At 43.5% G+C, this 19,205-nt stretch overlaps 1 protein-coding gene and 1 long non-coding RNA gene across 2 annotated transcripts in view; one reads left to right on the plus strand and one right to left on the minus strand.

Annotated features, from left to right (window-relative positions):
- LOC308411041 overlaps positions 1-10,044 on the plus strand; it is a 22,199-nt gene extending 12,155 nt beyond the window's left edge. The window contains exon 3 of the long non-coding RNA XR_013974330.1: positions 6,514-10,044. This is a non-coding gene — a long non-coding RNA (uncharacterized lncRNA). The remainder of the gene's footprint in view (positions 1-6,513) is intronic.
- Positions 866-17,536, minus strand: LOC308411040 (uncharacterized protein). Its single transcript, XM_080904737.1, has 3 exons — positions 16,580-17,536; positions 15,696-15,779; positions 866-1,873 (listed from the first exon to the last, which is right to left on the minus strand). Exons 1-3 carry the CDS (start codon positions 16,693-16,695, stop codon positions 1,456-1,458), a joined length of 618 nt encoding a protein of 205 aa, XP_080760863.1. The 5' UTR covers positions 16,696-17,536; the 3' UTR covers positions 866-1,455.
- Between the last annotated feature and the right edge of the window lie 1,669 nt (positions 17,537-19,205).

Consider the following 19,205-nt stretch of genomic DNA (forward strand, 5'->3'; position numbering starts at 1 on the left):
GCCAAAATATTAACAAAATATATATTAATAAAAGATTCAAAGCTGCAGCACATACAGCAACAAACACCGTTAGTAAATGTGTCCTGGAGTTTATGCAGGTACAGAAAGTGCTGCTGCTGTAAGTAAGCGTAACAGCTTCCAGATCACTTATTTTTCTGGAAAGATGGCAAGAAGGGCATCACTGCTCATTTCTACAATCTCCCAGATCTTGGAATACAAGCCTTTGTCTCATGAAAACCACTTCACAGTACTAAGAGTCCACTAAAACCTACAAATGAAGAGTCATCCTGGAAGAAATAGGGCGCACACTAGTGAACCTCAACAATTGCAAGACAGCCTTGTCCCCGATGCTTATATGAAAATAAATAAATAGGAAGATTTATGAAACCATTAGGACTTTATCACCTTTTTATCTGAAACGGTACTGGTACTATATATAACCTAACTGGCATTTAAAGAGTAAAAAAAGAATGTAGATACAATTTTGGTTTTAATGAAAAGGACTGGAGCTAATTTAAAGAGTCAAGTCGGTAAAAGTAGATAAATGTTTTAATAAATACACATTTTACAGCATTTTGTGAACATACACAAAAGTGGCCATTTTTGGCAACGAACAAGCTGAGAGAGTTTTATAGTTTTTGCTCTCCTTGAACAAAAATAATAGTGCATGATAATCAATGTGGATGTTAATCAATTAGATGTCCCAGACTCTACTATTAATAATACAGCAGTCCCTCGTTTATCGCGGGAGTTACATTCGCTACGCGACGTAGCCAATTTTATTTTTTACAATTATTATAGATGTTTTAAGACAGTGGGTCAGCGACCCCTTTAGAAAAACTCTCACAGGGCTTAAAACCTTGGACTCTGCACTAGTTGCTCTGAAAACTGAAGAAGCTTCTCGGACCAAACGTCTTCAAGAAACTTAAAGAAGTCCCGACGCTTTTCTTCCCAAGCTCCTTAGACTGCTTTGTGATTGGTTATCGTAAGAAAACAGCTCAGACATTTAGGACTCACTCAGCCTTTATTATCTCATCCACATGTTCACAGCTGCACAGCTCTGTGGTTTCATCTCACTGGACCACAGTAATGCAGTCGCCATGACGATTTCTGAGTGACATCATCAAAAGTAAAAGTTAAGTTTGTGTCAAACATAAAGAGAAGGAAAAAAAGTTTAACATCGGGTTCAGACAACATCACAGACACACTGCTGACCAATCACAGCTCACCATTTTTTGGATGTCATCAGGAAGGAGGGGCAGGGAAAGAAATCCAAATTTCAAATAAATGTTGAGATTTAATCTGTGTTTGTGGATATAAAATGAGGAGAGAATCGAACTGACTGATGACTGATTAATTGATTGATCAATCAGCTGCAGGTCTCCTGCAGTGTGAACCCAGTGTTACTGGGTTAAGTGGGATTAATGGTGCACACTGCAGGTGCGGCTGTGGGCCTCAGTTATTGCAGATGGCGACCTTGAGGATGGGCTGGTAGGTGTCGGACATGGTGGCCCTGACAGTGATGTAGGCCCCCCTGTAGGTCAGACTCGGCCCCTTGGCTTTGCCCCTGACAAACTTTTGCTCCGACTTGTTGTACATCTCGTCGTAAAGGTGCTGGTCGCAGGCTTTGTCCATGTCGAAGACTCCCACCGCGTACCAGTTGGAGTAGAAGTTGAAGTCGTACGGCACCGAGAACATCACTGCGACCCTGCCGTTGAACTGCAGGGTGGACACGTGCTGGAGGTCGTAGGTGAAGACGGTCACAGAGCCACACGCCGTGTGAGGCTTCTTGATGAAGAGGGCGTTGCCGTTCTCGTAGGGGCTGAGCGTGGGAGGCAGGGGCGAGCTGCAGGAGCCGCTCACAATGTGCATGCTGGAGAAACAGGAAGACATCACACCTCACACCTGCAATACACCTGAACAACCGGCAGAGACCTGCACCCACAAGCACCGTCACGCTCAGAGACCATTCATCAGTGGCCAACTTAACCTTATCAGGGTTGCGGAGGGGCGGGAGCCTATCTGAGCTATCATAGGGCAAGAGGTGGGGCACACCTGGACAGGTCGCCAGTCTGCCACAGTCACAGTTTCTGGATGATCCCCACAGAAAGTACAATTAGTATTTATGTCCCTTTTAAATTTTACCATGTAGTGACTGGCTGGATAACATTTATGTAGAATTTTAAAAGAGACTTCTTTCACCTTATTTACAATCAAATATTTATGGGGGACCATCCAGACTGTCTTCCACTTGATATCTGGAACATATCGGTTCCAATAAGATATTATATATGGGAGAGAGACGATATCTTCTTGGCATAAACTACGTATTCTCTTATTGCTGTGACCAAGTTCCTGTGAAAAGCAGATTTTTCCTATTGGTGACTCAGCTGGATCAGGGAGAGTGACTGAGGTAGATATTGAGCTGTCAGTGTTTTTACAGTGGGGCAAAAAAGTATTTAGTCAGCCACCGATTGTGCAAGTTCCCCCACTTAAAATGATGACAGAGGTCAGTAATTTGCACCAGAGGTACACTTCAACTGTGAGAGACAGAATGTGAAAAAAAAAATCCATGAATCCACATGGTAGGATTTGTAAAGAATTTATTGGTAAATCAGGGTGGAAAATAAGTATTTGGTCACCTCAAACAAGGAAAATCTCTGGCTCTCACAGACCTGTAACGTCTTCTGTAAGAAGCTTTTCTGTCCCCCACTCGTTACCTGTATGAATGGCACCTGTTTGAACTCATCATCTGTATAAAAGACACCTGTCCACAGCCTCAAACAGTCAGACTCCAAACTCCGCCATGGCCAAGACCAAAGAGCTTTCGAAGGACACCAGGAAAAGTATTGTAGACCTGCACCAGACTGGGAAGAGTGAATCTACAATAGGCAAGCAGCTTGGTGTGAAAAAATCAACTGTGGGAGCAATCATCAGAAAATGGAAGACATACAAGACCACTGATAATCTCCCTCGATCTGGGGCTCCACGCAAGATCTCATCCCGTGGGGTCAAAATGATCATGAGAACGGTGAGCAAAGATCCCAGAACCACACGGGGGGACCTGGTGAATGACCTGCAGAGAGCTGGGACCAAAGTAACAAAGGTCACCATCAGTAACACACTACAACGGCAGGGAATCAAATCCCGCAGTGCCAGACGTGTTCCGCTGCTGAAGCCAGTGCATGTCCAGGCCCGTCTGAAGTTTGCCAGAGAGCACATGGATGATACAGCAGAGGATTGGGAGAATGTCATGTGGTCAGATGAAACCAAAGTAGAACTTTGTGGTATAAACTCAACTCGTCGTGTTTGGAGGAAGAAGAATACTGAGTCGCATCCCAAGAACACCATACCTACTGTGAAGCATGGGGGTGGAAACATCATGCTATGGGGCTGTTTTTCTGCCAAGGGGACAGGACGACTGATCCGTGTTAAGGACAGAATGAATGGGGCCATGTATCGTGAGATTTTGAGCCAAAACCTCCTTCCATCAGTGAGAACTTTGAAGATGAAACGAGGCTGGGTCTTCCAACATGACAATGATCCAAAACACACCGCCCGGGCAACAAAGGAGTGGCTCCGTAAGAAGCATTTGAAAGTCCTGGAGTGGCCTAGCCAGTCTCCAGACCTCAACCCCATAGAAAATCTGTGGCGGGAGTTGAAAGTCCGTGTTGCTCGGCGACAGCCCCAAAACATCACTGCTCTCGAGAAGATCTGCATGGAGGAATGGGCCAAAATACCAGCTACTGTGTGTGCAAACCTGGTAAAGACCTATAGTAAACGTTTGACCTCTGTTATTGCCAACAAAGGTTATGTTACAAAGTATTGAGTTGTGTTTTTGTTATTGACCAAATACTTATTTTCCACCCTGATTTACCAATAAATTCTTTACAAATCCTACCATGTGGATTCATGGATTTTTTTTTTTTCACATTCTGTCTCTCACAGTTGAAGTGTACCTCTGGTGCAAATTACTGACCTCTGTCATCATTTTAGGTGGGGGAACTTGCACAATCGGTGGCTGACTAAATACTTTTTTGCCCCACTGTATATAACATTGAAGTCCCTGAGGGTATGGCACCAAGCACCATTGAGAATTCCTGAACACTGATTGGAAAATTATATAGTGCAATAAAGTCGTTGTAAGTAAGTAGTTGTCCCTCTTTACTAACCAGCTGAGCCACCAATAGGATCCCATTTTCCTTCGCGGTCTACGTGGACCGGGTCCTTCAAAGACCGAGAAGGCCGGAAGTGCGAGGCTGTGAAATGTGATTGTCGAGCCTTCAGATCTGCGTCACCGCTGTCTCGGTGGAGTTTAATAAACTCGGCCGTCTGCTCCTTGCTATCTAAAATATAACAGGACACTGGAGTAAACTCTCAACCGTCTCACACTTCTGTTTAATCAGTTTTCTGTTTGACGTTTATTCAGCTGTGTGAGAATCCCGGAGGAACCCACCCGATGGATTATTAAAGTTTATTTAATCTAATAATCTAATAACTTTGATTTCAGCCAAACCGATTTACTCTGGAACAAATAAAACACAGAAAAAAGGCAAACAATTACATTTTTAAGTTATCCGAGTGACTTATATCATGTTTAACCTGAGTAGCGAAAGAGCGGGGGTCTGAAAACGATGAAGCCGGGAGTCCGCTGCTCTCGCTGGCTGGAGTGACCATTGAACCCCCCGGCTTGCTATCGAGCGGGTGGGTAACAGACGTCTCCGAAAACGTCGGCACACTTTTGCAAATATGCGATGTCTTGATAAACCGAGCAGATATTTGTAATTTACACAGCTGCTTTCTCGCCTTAAAATATGTTAAAAGTTTATTTTGTGACCCAGAAAGATTAATAAGAGTAATTTTAAAACTTAGCAGCGGCCGCCATTGTTGGCAGCTGAAATTTGGCTGGCCCTGCGCTATGAATTCTGGGATATGGTGGGCCACGAAGGACACACTCGACCCATCCTTCAAATTCGGGGAAAAGGAGGACGCATTTGTCGGCCGCATTTGAAGGAGTCGATGAACTGGGACAGCCTTCGTCGCCTGGCTGTGACGTAATTGGCCTTCAAATGCGGCCTCCGGAGGATGCAGCCGACGTTTTGGGACACAGCTAATTTAAAAACAAATTGGGGGAAGACAAGCAAGTGGGCTTTGTTCTCATGTATCTATTGTGACATATTTATTCTCACTTATTTAAGTAGCAATGCAAATTTTGAAGAACGTGGAAAAAGTTACTTTTGGTCAAATGTCGGCAAAGTGACGTGACATTAGCAATGTCAGTACTTAATGCGGCTCAGGTTCCACTTACTTTTAAGGCCTTTACTTTAGAAGACTGACTTTAACCCTGCAGACAGATCACGATTTTATGGATAATACATCCACAAACAGAACCAGCAAACAGGACAGGAGGACCATGCCACTGTGTGCCACTTTTACAGTCAAACATCTGGATGGAGTAACGTTCGTTCAGTTATTTTGCTGCTGAAGCTGGTTGTGTTGGTGGTGTCGAGTCAAACCGACGTTTGTTTTAAGGAGAAACAAGCAGACAGTTCACTCGTTAAGTTAAAAGGATGGTGGTTCATTCTCAGGAGCCAGACATTTGGGCAGTGCACCAACTTAACCATGTCGTGGGTGAATTTAGCGCTCATCTTATATAGTACCACAGATAACTATACAAGAGCCATAAAGTAAGCTTTCAGACAAATGTAGCTGTGCCAGTACATGAAAAGAACCATATTTGTGTCTTTCATAGACAATGCATCCTTATATATGGTGTAGGAGATATTTTTCTTTGAGATGAAGAAGTTATAAAGTGATACGAAATAGAAATAATGGCACCTTGGTTGGGTTGGTTTGGTCTAAAGGAAGTCTGAGGTTTGGTGAAGCAGGAAGGAACGTAGCTCAACAGAAAGATGGCAGCTTCCTGTCAGAGATCTGATCTGACTCGTGTCACATCCTGTTTGACTCTGCTCTGACACTCCCAATTTACACAGTTTGATTTATACAGCGCAAATCACAACAACAGTCGCCTCAAGGTGCTTTATATTGTACAGTAGATGCAGAGAAAAACCCAACAATCATATGACCCCCTATGAGCAGCACTTTGGTGACAGTGGGAAGGTGTTACAGGAAAAATGTTTCTATGTTTCTTTACCTTCTTTTAAATGTGCAAGCATGCCCTTTTGTCTATGGTTAGATTAGTTTAGAATGATCTTTTTAGACTTTCTCAGCAAAGACATACTGTTTTGGGACATATTGTTTTAGATTGTTTTATCTCTCACAGCCTTCTCCCAGCTCTCTGCTGACGAGACTAGCACCACATATGGAGTTGTTTATTTTATTTGTTTTGTATTTTCTTATCCTGTTCTCACTGTCTCTGTGCTCTGTGCCTATAAAAATTACCAAGCCACTGTGCATGGTGTGAGTTGTCCTTAGCAGCTCACCCGTGTACACGTTTGATAAAGAAAGTAACTTTGTCTCATTGTGTCTTTATTTCTCCTGGGTTTTTTACAGAGTTTTCCCCCAACATTTCTTGGTCCTTCGGAGCCGGAGCGCCTCCATCGTGTCCCATCTCCGTGACCAGTCCACGTTGTTCGTCTGTCGACAGCCCACACGCTAGGTGTGTGGTCAAAGACCAAGGGCGTTAGATTCGAGTCTTGGCCAACGTTCTAGAAAGCGACCCACGGTGGTGGGGCCCGATCGAGGTGGACCAGACCCGGCGACACTGACCAGGTAGATACAGACACACTGACACAATCTTGCGTAAAAGCGTATTTTAAATTCAGGGAATTTAAAATAGCGAAAGTAGCTCGTCGCGACTGGAAGCTCCCCACCTCTGTGGGTTTAAAGTAGCTCGTCGGCTGGTAGCTTGGAGCTCGTCGACTGGAAGCTCCCCACTTCTGTGGGTTAGGTTTGGAGCTCTGGGTAGCTCCCCCAGCTGGGTCTAGGGAATAAGTAGCTCGTCTACAGAAAGACTGGCAGCTCCCCTTATGATAAGGGTTCCGATCGCGCGAATAAGTGTGAATGTGAATGTATGTGTGTGTATTGTTTTAATTAACGGAGCAAGCTGACTTTTCACGGTCCAATAAGAGACTGAGCCGCTCCTACTGTGTTTTTCTTTCACTGCTGTTCGCTGAAGTGCTGGTGGCTTGGGAGAACGGTCGAGTTCCGCCTCGTAAAGTTCACACCGCTTTTGGAAATAGTCCGAAAGTAGAAGGGCGTGTGAACAACCACTCTCATTCCTCATACCAGCGAAGGTGGATAGCAGCTGTATTGCCAGTGTATAAATAAATAAATAAAAATAAATAACTAAATAAATACATAAGTAAGATACACTAAATAATAAAAATTGAAAAATGGGGAATAAAACCTCTAAACCTCTTGCCAATAATGGGCAGTATACACAAAAGTTCATTAATGACGAACAATGGATAGAAAATAAATATCCAGGTGCAGGAAAAATCAGCGCAAGGAGATGGCGTAATCCTAAAAAGACGTCATGTCCTGGGTGGGAGGGTACGTGCAGCCCCGCAGCTTTAACACAGCTCAAAGATAGCTTATTAAAGGAAATAAGTGCAACCACAAATCTTAGAAAGAAAGGAAAACGCACAAATGAATTAACTTTCCTAGATGCATGGAAAAAAGAGCAACAGAGACGTGCTGAGAATAGAGAAAAGAGACAGAATAAAAAACAAAAGCAAAGCTGTGAGGCGCCTGAAGCAACGGCTGCAGCCCCTCCCCCCTATGTTACTGCCTCTGCATCAACTCCCAAGCAAACAGACAAAGATGCAGCTGTGAATAACCCTTACGGTTCAGTGCAGGCAGATTTAGCTAAAATGTCATTAACACAAGCACCTGAAGCAGATATAGGGGAAGATCATGTAGGCAGGGAAATATGGCCTGACCCCCCAAGCCCCCCAGGAGTATTTCCATTAATAAGTTCACCTAACCCCAGATATGGTCAGCCGATTGGACCTATGGGGCATCAAGACGCACACCCCACAATTCTTGTGTTTAGACCATGGTCACATGAGGATCGCAAAAATGTTCTTAAAGATGTCCCGCCCCTGCATGACGGTTTTGACATATGGAAGAGAGCAGTTGAAGCAATTAGGACTCAATGGTATTTAAACGGTCATGAAATGTACCAGGTACTTCAAGATCTTTTGGGTTTGAAGTTTGGCTCAGTGAAAGGCTCTTTCACTGGGGGGGCAATTAATAATCCTTTAGATTCTTTAGTGGTCGGCAACGGACCACAACCCCTGCGTGCAGGTGACCCTGAATTAGAAGGCCAACTACATAACTTCTATGAACGTGTGAAACTACAGCTGGCCCCCAAGCCAAACTACAATAAAATAGGAGAGGTGAAACAGAAAGAAAATGAAACTGCATCAGACTTTTTAGACCGCCTGCGCCCAGTTTTTAGGCAGCATTCAGATTTAGATTATGCCGATGGCGATGCAACGCCATTCCAGCAGCAATTAAAAAATGCATTTCTAAATGGCCTGCTCCCACCAATCAGAGCACATGTAGAGAAACATTGGGTCACAATGAACACTGGCAACCTGCCAGATGCCCTGTTACATGCTGAACACGCCACAAAAGTGCACAAACAGAAAAATAAGGCTGACGTCTTCACCATAGATTCAGAGACAGGTTTCCTTGCATTTTCGGGAGGCTATCAGAGACAGAAAGGGAAGCAAGGTAATCGACAGCAAGGCCGCAGACACAGAAACAGAGACAGCAGATATGAAAGAGACAATGCCTGTTTCAACTGTGGAAAACGAGGTCACTTTGAACGAGAGTGCAGAAGTAAGCCACAGACACATAATAGTAGGAGGAACAATGACAGGCAAAACAGTGGCGAATCTATGGAGAACAATGACATGTGACTAGAAAACACACAAGACATGAACATTGATGAGGGAGGGGAAGTTTTTAACATAGAACAATTGCTATTAGGGTCAGAATACAAACCAATGCTGTTAATTCATGTGAACGGGCAACCAATCCAAATGTTATGCGACACAGGAGCATGTAAAACGGTTTTGAGGCAGGCACCTAAGAACTTACAGTACTCAAAAGATACATTAGTTGTGAAGTCAGCCACAGGCCTCACCACTGTACAACAACTAACTGCCCCCTTAGAACTAATACATACAGAAAGTGGCCGCAGGTGCTTCATTAAATGCATATATGACCCGTCATGCCCAGTAAACCTTCTAGGAAGAGACGCTCTGACAAAACTCAGGATAGGCGTGATACCGGAAGAGAATGGCATGATTGCTGAATGCATGATAAATGACAACACTCCAGAGCCAGATAGCATTAACACGGCACACAGCAGCAACGTGTGTCTCTCTCAAGGCCACGGTGTCCCACATTATTACTGGACTCTCGAACTGCCAGAGCTCACAAAACTACACAATGTGGCCCGCAAATATACACCCCCCACATCCTATTTCCAGAAACCCACTGACTATCACAACACGTTGAGATTTAAACAAACTCCAGGCCCAGACCCACTTTACGATCAGCAAGTGTGGAAGCTAGGACAACAGAGTTTGACTTTACAACACCTGTATGTCACAAAGTCGGGAAATGCAGTGTGCTCAGTAATCCAATCAGCAGCCGTGAAGGCTTTGAACCGCATGCCTAAGCCACACGTGTCTGTAGCGCATAACTATCATTCAGACTGGAAGGATTTAGGAAATGTGTTAGCCAGGGTTGAAGCAGACACTTATGAAAAAACGGAAGACACTCATGAAGGCTGGCTGCAAGGCCGCCGGACAGGGTGTTTCCGATACACACTGGGTTGGCTGGTCGCAGTCAGGCCCGCTGTACACCTAGCCGATGCCGCTGAAACACATGCACAATTAACTGAATGACATCAGGCAGCACTAGCTCAGCTGCCTAAAACTCTCTGGTCTACAGGCCCTGCTGATGTCGGCCTTATAAAAAATGCAGATGAAGTAAGAGTAAAACCTCTCTCAAAACACAGACCACTGATATCTCAATACCCACTCACTACTGAGGCTAGACATGGCATTCGCCCAGTGATAGCAGACATGGAAAAGGCAGGAATTTTAATAAAAATAAAGACAGCCACCTGTAACACTCCTATCTTTCCTGTTAAAAAAGCTATCACGGGTGCATACCGTCTAGTGCATGACCTGAGAGCTATAAACGAAGTGACTGAACAAATCCCACCTGTGGTTGCTAATCCACACACTATTTTAAATCAGGTCACACCGAAAGAACAGTGGTTCTCAGTAATCGACCTTTCAAACGCTTTTTTCTCAGTTCCACTACATCCAGACTCACAGCCATTGTTTGGCTTCACCTTTGAGGGTCAGAGGTACACATACACTCGTTTGCCCCAGGGTTTCCAGAATAGCCCAACCCTCTATGCAGAAGCACTGAAGAAGTCAATGTCTAGCTGTAAGCTCCCACAGCTAGGTCAATACTTGCTGTATGTAGATGACATTTTAATAACCGGTCACACACAGCAGGCGTGCAAAGACAACACACTTGCTGTGCTACAGCATTTGGCTGAACAGGGCCACAAAGTCTCAAAACACAAACTGCAGCTGTGGAGTGATAACGTTACATATCTCGGACACACACTCACAGGCCAGGGCAAAACACTGCTGGGAACCAGAAAGCTGGCAGTGCAAAACACACCCAAACCTAAAACAAAACAACAGATGATGAGTTTTTTAGGTTTGTGTAATTTCTGTAGAGCTTGGATTCCAGAGTATGCACTAACAGTTCAGCCACTCCAAGACATGATTTATGGCAAAAACCTCGCTTTGCGAGATACAATAACGTGGACGGTAGAGGCAGACACAGCATTTACTAACCTAAAGGTGGCTTTACAAACAAATGTAGTCCTGGCCCTGCCTGATTATGACAAGCCTTTCGTGCTGCATGTTGATGGGGGGGCCGGCTACATGAAGGCAGTTCTGACACAGGCTTTTGGTGACAAACAGCGCCCTCTGGCATTCTACTCGTGTAAGTTAGACGCTGTAGTTTCGGGCCTGCCGACTTGCGTCCAAAGCTGTGCAGCGGCCACAGAAGCAGTAAAGAAGTCAGCAGACATTGTCTTAGGGCACAAACTAGTTGTCAAGGTCCCGCATGCTGTCACATCTATACTGCTGCAAGCCAATCTCTCTTACCTGACTCATGCCAGACAGCTATCGTATGTAGGCATTTTACTATCACAGTCTCACATCACACTGGAAAAATGTGGCACACTGAATCCAGGGACTCTAGTGAGCACACCAGCTGATGGAGATGTGCACAACTGCCATGCAGAATTAGACAAAGACACCAAACCCCGCCCTGACATCCATGCTGAGCCACAAGCTGGTTTTAGTGATGTCTTTGTGGACGGATCGGCCTCTAAAGACAACACAGGCCGTAATTGTGTAGGTTACGCAGTAACCACAGACAGTAGAATAATAGAAGCAAAACCACTTTCTTCTTCATATTCTGCACAGAGCGCTGAGCTGATAGCTGTTATTCGTGCATGTGAAATACACAAAGATAAACAAATAAACGTTTATACAGACAGCCAGTATGTTTTCTCTGCTGTGCATCATTTTGCAAAGCTCTGGCAAAACAGAGGAATGATTACATCAACCGGTAAACCAGTCCAGCATGGCAGCCTCTTACAACGACTGCTGACTGTAATAAATTTACCACAACAACTCGCATTGTGTAAATGTGCAGCACATAAAACTGATAGCTCTTTTATTACTACAGGCAACAATTTTGCTGACAGTGCCGCAAAACAGGCGGCACAAAAGACAAACATGACATTGATGGCAGTAAACACGCATCAGATTCCACTGGATGTGTTGCAAAGTGAACAAAAAGCAGCAAGCACAGCAGAGCAGGCAAAATGGCTAAAACACGGTGCAGTTCTGACAAACGATTTAATGATGTGTTATGGCAAGCCAGTGTTGCCCAAATCGCTCCACAAGATGGCGGCATTAGTGACTCATGGCTGTACGCATTTGTCATCGGGGGGAATGACCTGTATTGTCAACTCTCATTTCTACACTGTAAATTTTGAAACTTCAGCAAAACAATTTGTCAGAACGTGCATGACGTGTCAAAAATATAATGCTCAGGGAAATCTGCGACCAAGAAGAGGCCGTTTTCCAACTCCGCCTCATCCTTTTCACACAATTCATATGGATTTTATTGAACTAAGCGAATGTCAAGGGTCGAAATACGCCCTAGTGGTTATAGATGTGTTCTCAAAGTGGCCGGAAATCTATCCAGTGAAAAAGGCAGATGCAATTTCAGTAGCAAAGTGCCTGTGCAATCACTTCATACCCACATATGGCATTCCAGCTTTGATACGATCAGACAACGGCACTCATTTTGTAAATGATGTCATCACTAAAGTCTCTGAAGCACTCGGTTTCAGCATAAAACACCACTGTGCTTATCACCCTCAGAGCGCAGGCCTTGTAGAGAGAACTAACGGCACTATAAAACAAAGGCTCAGGAAATGCATGGCAGAAACAGGAAGGCCGTGGCCTGAATGTTTGGGTTTAGTGAAGATGTGGATGCGCTTAACACAAGGCTCCCATAAACTAACTCCATTTGAAATCATTCATGGCAGGCCGTTTCCACTGCCTATTACCAGTCAACCAATAGACAAAGCAATCAGAGAAAACACATTAGCAGAATGGATGTCTAAGCTGTTAGAAAACAAAGAGATCATTGTACATAATCAACAACCTGATGATGTTTCTCCAGTGTCTTGCAGACTAAAGCCCGGTGACTGGGTTCTGATCAAGGTGCTCCAAAGGAAAAACTGGAGCACACCCAGGTGGGAGGGGCCATACCAAGTCCTCCTCACTACACCGACCGCTTGCAAAATTGCGGAACGACCATCCTGGATCCATCAGAGTCACTGCAGGCGAGTCAGTGAAGCCATCTAAACACAGCTGACGGCAGGCTTGCCTACTTGTTGTGATCTCGCCCGGTGGAGGGGTCAGCTTTCCTGGCCGGGGGGTCTACTCGCGACAGGAGGGTGTGTTCCGTCGTCATGAGGTGGTGGCTCTTATCAACTGCAGCGGCCCTGACCATGGCCGGGCTCTTCACCTTTGCTTCCATGAGGGACAACAAGTCACGCTATATGGAGAAAAGGCAGACACTGTATGACAAAGGAAAGTACACCAAGTTTCCCCATGGCTACGCCACTAACTTCTGGTGGCAGTTTATGAACACTACAGCTCATTTGAATAACAAAACTGACTGCTATGCATGTACCCATATGCCCCTATCCTCACAGACGTCTGGTCTGTGGCCATACAGCATACCTGAAGATCGCAGTTGGTGTCTGTTGGGCCTGGCAACACATCCAGGCTACGGTACTCTTTGGTCCAAAGCCAACTACAGCATCCCAGCGAAAGCAACCTGGAGGTCATCGTCACTCACAAATGTGAACTGTTCTGGACAGACCTACCTACTGACCTGGCCCCAAGTCTCAGACCCACTGCCTGATGTAATTCTACTGAACAAACTGAACGCATCACAACTGCCAGTATGTGTGATGAACAATGGATCGCGGGCAGTGGGGGAGCTGCCTACTCACCTATGTAAATACACACTTTCTGCCCACCGAGGAATGAGAGGAAGTGTATGGCCTGTTCAACCAACACAACCTGTGCCAGTAACACGACGCTGATGAGCCTCAACTGTCGCTCCGACTACAGCTACCGAATGCCACTACAAACAAAGACTCAGTACCAGACAGGATGTGCACGGACGGCACCCAGCAGCAGAGGAACCAGAGTTTTGGCTGACTGGTACTTCCTATGTGGCAACAAGGCTTATCTGTCACTCCCTGAAGGTTGGGGAGGTCTGTGCGCCCTGGTGGAATTATCAGATCACGTTTTCTTCATGCAAAGTGTTGCACATCACCCAAGCAGCCGGCAGAGACGTGAAGTGGACATCGCCTCCCCCAATTCTTTCGGCATTACCGTGGACACTGGAGTGCCGGGAGAGTTTCGCATCTGGGGAGGAGGAGTGAAATTCTTACAGAGCTTGATCCCCGGCATTGGAGTTGCCGAGGTGCGGGATCATGTGGAAATCAACCGATATGCTCTGCTACGACACATCAACTTGACTAAGACCCTGGGAACCGCCTTAGCAGGAGAACAGCAGGCCATCAGAACGATGGTGCTGCAGAACAGACTGACTCTAGACCTGCTAACAGCATCACAAGGAGGAGTTTGTAAGCGGAGACATTTATGAAGCTTTGCAGAATTTGACCATTCTGCAGAAATATGTCACTGACCACACATCTGGAGCAGCTACACCGCCATGTCTAAGAGTAATGATTTCAAAGATGATAACAACTACAATGACTGCTTATGTTGCCATGCCTCAAGAAGAACAGCATCCCGTTGCAATTCTGTTAGAGGAGAACTTGTAATAACTGCTAATGAATGACGTGGTGATTAAAAATGACTTGTCAAGTGATCACGCACTGATTAAAACATTAGTAGGTTATGCAGGTTTTCATCCTTTTATTTTTTGAAGTTTTCATCCTTGTATTTTTTGAAGTTTTCATTTCACATATTTGGTTTTCATCATTTTTAAATACAAAGTTTTCATTTTAGTTTTCATCCTTTTATTTTTTGTAGTTTTCGTTTTAAAATATAAGGTTTTTATCCTTTATTTTTTGTAGTTTTAGTTTTATTATTTTTTCTTGTTTATTCCACTTGTTATTTCATTTACTATGATTTTCATTTACTATGTTTTTCTTTTTATTATTTTCTTTTGTTTTATTCTTTAGACCAAATGACTTCCATTTCTGCTATGCTGACATTTTGAAAATTAAAAATTGTTTAAGATACTTAATAAATAACCTTCACAGACAATTGTTGTATACATTTAAAATAAGTTAAAACAGGAGGGAATGTTACAGGAAAAATGTTTCTATGTTTCTTTACCTTTTTTTTAAATGTGCAAGCATGCCCTTTTGTCTATGGTTAGATTAGTTTAGAATTATCTTTTTAGACTTTCTCAGCAAAGACATACTGTTTTGGGACATATTGTTTTAGATTGTTTTATCTCTCACAGCCTTCTCCCAGCTCTCTGCTGACGAGACTAGCACCACATATGGAGTTGTTTATTTTATTTGTTTTGTATTTTCTTATCCTGTTCTCACTGTCTTTCCTATAAAAATTACCAAGCCACTGTGCATGGTGTGAGTTGTCCTTAGCAGCTCACCCGTGTACACGTTTGATAAAGAAAGTAACTTTGTCTCATTGTGTCTTTATTTCTCCTGGGTTTTTTACAGAGTTTTCCCCCAACAGAAGGAAAAACTCCCTTTTAACAGGAAGTTTTCCTTCCTACTGTCCTTCCTTGACCCCTCATGTCCCAGCATGAGTCTGAAAGGCTCGTTCGTGGGGTCGAGGGATCTCGTCAAACTTCACAATGCTTTAAAATCCTTGCAGCACACTCACGTGTGATTGATTAACTGTAATTTAATCAATCAACAACTGTGCTTTTACTTTTTCTGCTTTTGTGAACGTTCATGAATGAAAACAACAATAATTACATATATCTGGATTTAACCTCACAGAAACATCCAAGTGATTTTTCAATAACTGTCATGCAGCTGACGCGGGGACAGCTCTCTGTGGACGTGGAGTTGCAGGACTCACCATGGGTTGCACAGGGTGAACGTCGTGGTCTTGTTCTGGATCTCGATGCTGCACTGACGGTGAGTTGGGAGACCCATGATGAACCTGTGCAGAGGAGCAGAAAACAGAGAGTCAGAGGAAGTCCTTTCAGTTTACTCCCTGTCCTGGATCCTGGACTCTGGGTTGTTGGTGAGCTAGCATCATCATGCAGGGGACGGTTCCAGAGATGCAGTCCAGCCCTGTCCTCAGCTTCAGATTGGCTCAGTCAGCATCATGTGATCGGGTCACGCCTGAGCTGTTATTATGTTTCTCACTTTGTTATTTCCTGTTCGCTACCACACACACACTCCCGTCTGGGAGTCATGATAGAAAGACAGGACTGCTGAGGATGGACAGGATACCTGATCTGAAACAATATTTATGAACTCGATCAATGGATAACTTATGGAGATCAGAAGCCTCTGATCTTTAAAATGTGATGATCAGTCGATTACAATCATTACTGTTTTATACAGACAACATTATTTACATTATATTAGGTGGACGGTAGTATCACAGCCCTCATGCTGGACTGATTCCATCCATACAGTATGAATTAATCACCAATATAGTCTGACTTATTAACAGTCTTATTAACAGAACATCAGTTTAAGAAAAGAAGAAAAAGGGAGAACAAAAAGAAATAACGATGAGATATAATTTCATTTGAAAGGAATAACTGAATAAAAAGCCATAATAAATATAGTGGAGGTTAGGTGTTTTGTCTTACCTGCTTCGTCCTGTTGAGAGAAGACTGATAGTCTTTGTTACTGTGACTCTGTGCTCAGGCTTTTTATACTGAAGCATTGGGGTGGGGGGCTTGTTATTCTGTGCAGTCAGAAAGAAAGTGAAAGTAATCATCTTACCGTAAAGCCGCATGCTGTAATTGTAGAAAGAAAATCAATTTTGTACTGAGCTGCAGTCTTACACGCCTCACTGCAGCTTCTCTCCTCCTGCTACCCCCCCAAAAACCCATCTCCATAGAGACTGTGTCAGCTCCCAAACAGACAAAAAACAAACTAAAAACCAGCAACAAACAACTTAAACATAAACAATCACAAAGAAAGAACAATACAGTATCCACATCTGAACCAAAGAGTAAAACAGTGAAATGTGGATTATTAAATATTAGGTCTCTCTCCTCCAAGTCTCTGTTAGTACATGACTTAATAATTGATCAACAAATCGATTTACTCTGCCTTACAGAAACCTGGTTGCAGCAGGATGATTATGTTAGTTTAAATGAATCAACACCCCCGAGTCATTCTAACTACCAGAAACCTCGCAGCACAGGCCGAGGGGGAGGTGTGGCAGCAATTTTTCACACCAGCCTGTTAATCAACCAAAGACCCAGACAGACTTTTAATTCATTTGAAAGCCTGATGCTCAGCCTCGTCCACCCCAGCTGTGAAACTCAGAAACCAGTCTTACTTGTTATCATCTATCGTCCACCTGGGCCTTACACAGAGTTTCTGTCTGATTTCTCAGACTTTATATCTAATTTAGTTCTGAGCTCAGATAAAATAATTATTGTGGGTGATTTTAACATCCATGTAGATGCTAAAAATGACAGCCTCAACATGGCATTTAATCTGTTATTAGACTCAATTGGCTTCTCTCAAAATGTAAAAGAACCCACCCACCACTTTAATCACACTCTAGATCTTGTTTTAACATATGGCATCGAACCTGAACATTTAACAGTGTTTCCTGAAAACCCTCTCCTGTCTGATCATTTCCTGATAACATTTACATTTACAATAATTGATTACACAGCGGTGGAGAGTAGACTTTATCACAGTAGATGTCTTTCTGAAAGCGCTGTAACTAAGTTTAAGAATATAATCTACCCACTGTTATCATCGTCAATGCCCTGTACCAACACAGAGCAGAGCAGCTATCTGAACGCTACCCCAACAGAGGTCGATTATCTTGTTAATAATTTCACCTCCTCACTACGTACGACTCTGGATACTGTAGCTCCTGTGAAAACTAAGGTCTCTAATCAGAAGTACCTGACTCCGTGGTATAATTCTCAAACACGTAGCCTAAAGCAGATGACTCGTAATCTGGAGAGGAAATGGCGTGTCACAAATTTAGAGGATCATCATTTAGCCTGGAGAAATAGTTTGCTGCTTTATAAGAAAGCCCTCCACAAAGCCAGAACATCTTACTATTCATCACTGATTGAAGAAAATAAGAACAACCCCAGGTTTCTCTTCAGCTCTGTAGCCAGGCTGACAAACAGTCAGAGCTCTTTTGAGCCAACCAGCCCTTTAACGTTAACTAGTAATGACTTCATGAACTTCTTCACAAATAAAATTTTTATCATTAGAGAAAAAATGACCAGTAATCATCCCACAGATGTAATATTATCTACAGCTACTCTTAGTACCATTGATGTTAAGTTAGACTCTTTTTCTCCAATTGATCTTTCTGAGTTAACTTCAATAATTACTTCCTCCAAACCTTCAACGTGTCTTTTAGACCCCATTCCTACAAAACTGCTCAAAGAAGTCCTGCCATTAATTAATGCTTCAATCTTAAATATGATCAACCTATCTCTAATGATCGGCTATGTACCACAGGCCTTCAAGCTGGCTGTAGTTAAACCTTTACTCAAAAAGCATCTCTAGACCCAGCAGTCTTAGCTAATTATAGGCCAATCTCCAACCTTCCTTTATATCAAACATCCTTGAAAGAGTAGTTGTCAAACAGCTAACAGATCATCTGCAGAGGTTTATTTGAAGAGTTTCAGTCAGGTTTCAGAGCTCATCACAGCACAGAAACAGCTTTAGTGAAGGTTACAAATGATCTTCTTATGGCCTCTGACAGTGGACTCATCTCTGTGCTTGTCCTGCTAGACCTCAGTGCAGCGTTCGATACTGTCGACCATAATATCCTATTAGAGCGATTAGAACATGCTGTAGGTATTACAGGTACTGCACTGCAGTGGTTTGTATCATATCTATCTAATAGACTCCAGTTTGTGCATGTAAATGGAGAGTCCTCTTCACACACTGAGGTTAATTATGGAGTTCCACAGGGTTCAGTGCTAGGACCAATTCTGTTTACATTATACATGCTTCCCTTAGGCAGCATCATTAGAAGACATAGCATACATTTACACTGCTATGCAGATGACACCCAGCTCTATCTGTCCATGAAGCCAGATAACACACACCAATGAGTTAAACTGCAGGAATGTCTTAAAGACATAAAGACCTGGATGGCCGCTAACTTTCTGCTTCTTAATTCAGATCAAACTGAGGTTATTGTACTCGGCCCTGAAAAGCTTAGAAATATGGTATCTAACCAGATTCTTACTCTGGATGGCATTACCTTGGCCTCCAGTAACACTGTGAGGAACCTTGGAGTCATTTTTGACCAGGACATGTCCTTCAATGCACATATTAAACAAATATGTAAGACTGCTTTCTTCCATTTGTGCAACATCTCTAAAGTTAGAAATATCCTGTCTCAGAGTGACAC

The sequence above is a fragment of the Rhamphochromis sp. 'chilingali' genome, assembly GCF_963969265.1.
Source record: "Rhamphochromis sp. 'chilingali' genome assembly, chromosome: 15".
In the NCBI taxonomy this organism is placed as follows: domain Eukaryota; kingdom Metazoa; phylum Chordata; class Actinopteri; order Cichliformes; family Cichlidae; genus Rhamphochromis; species Rhamphochromis sp. 'chilingali'.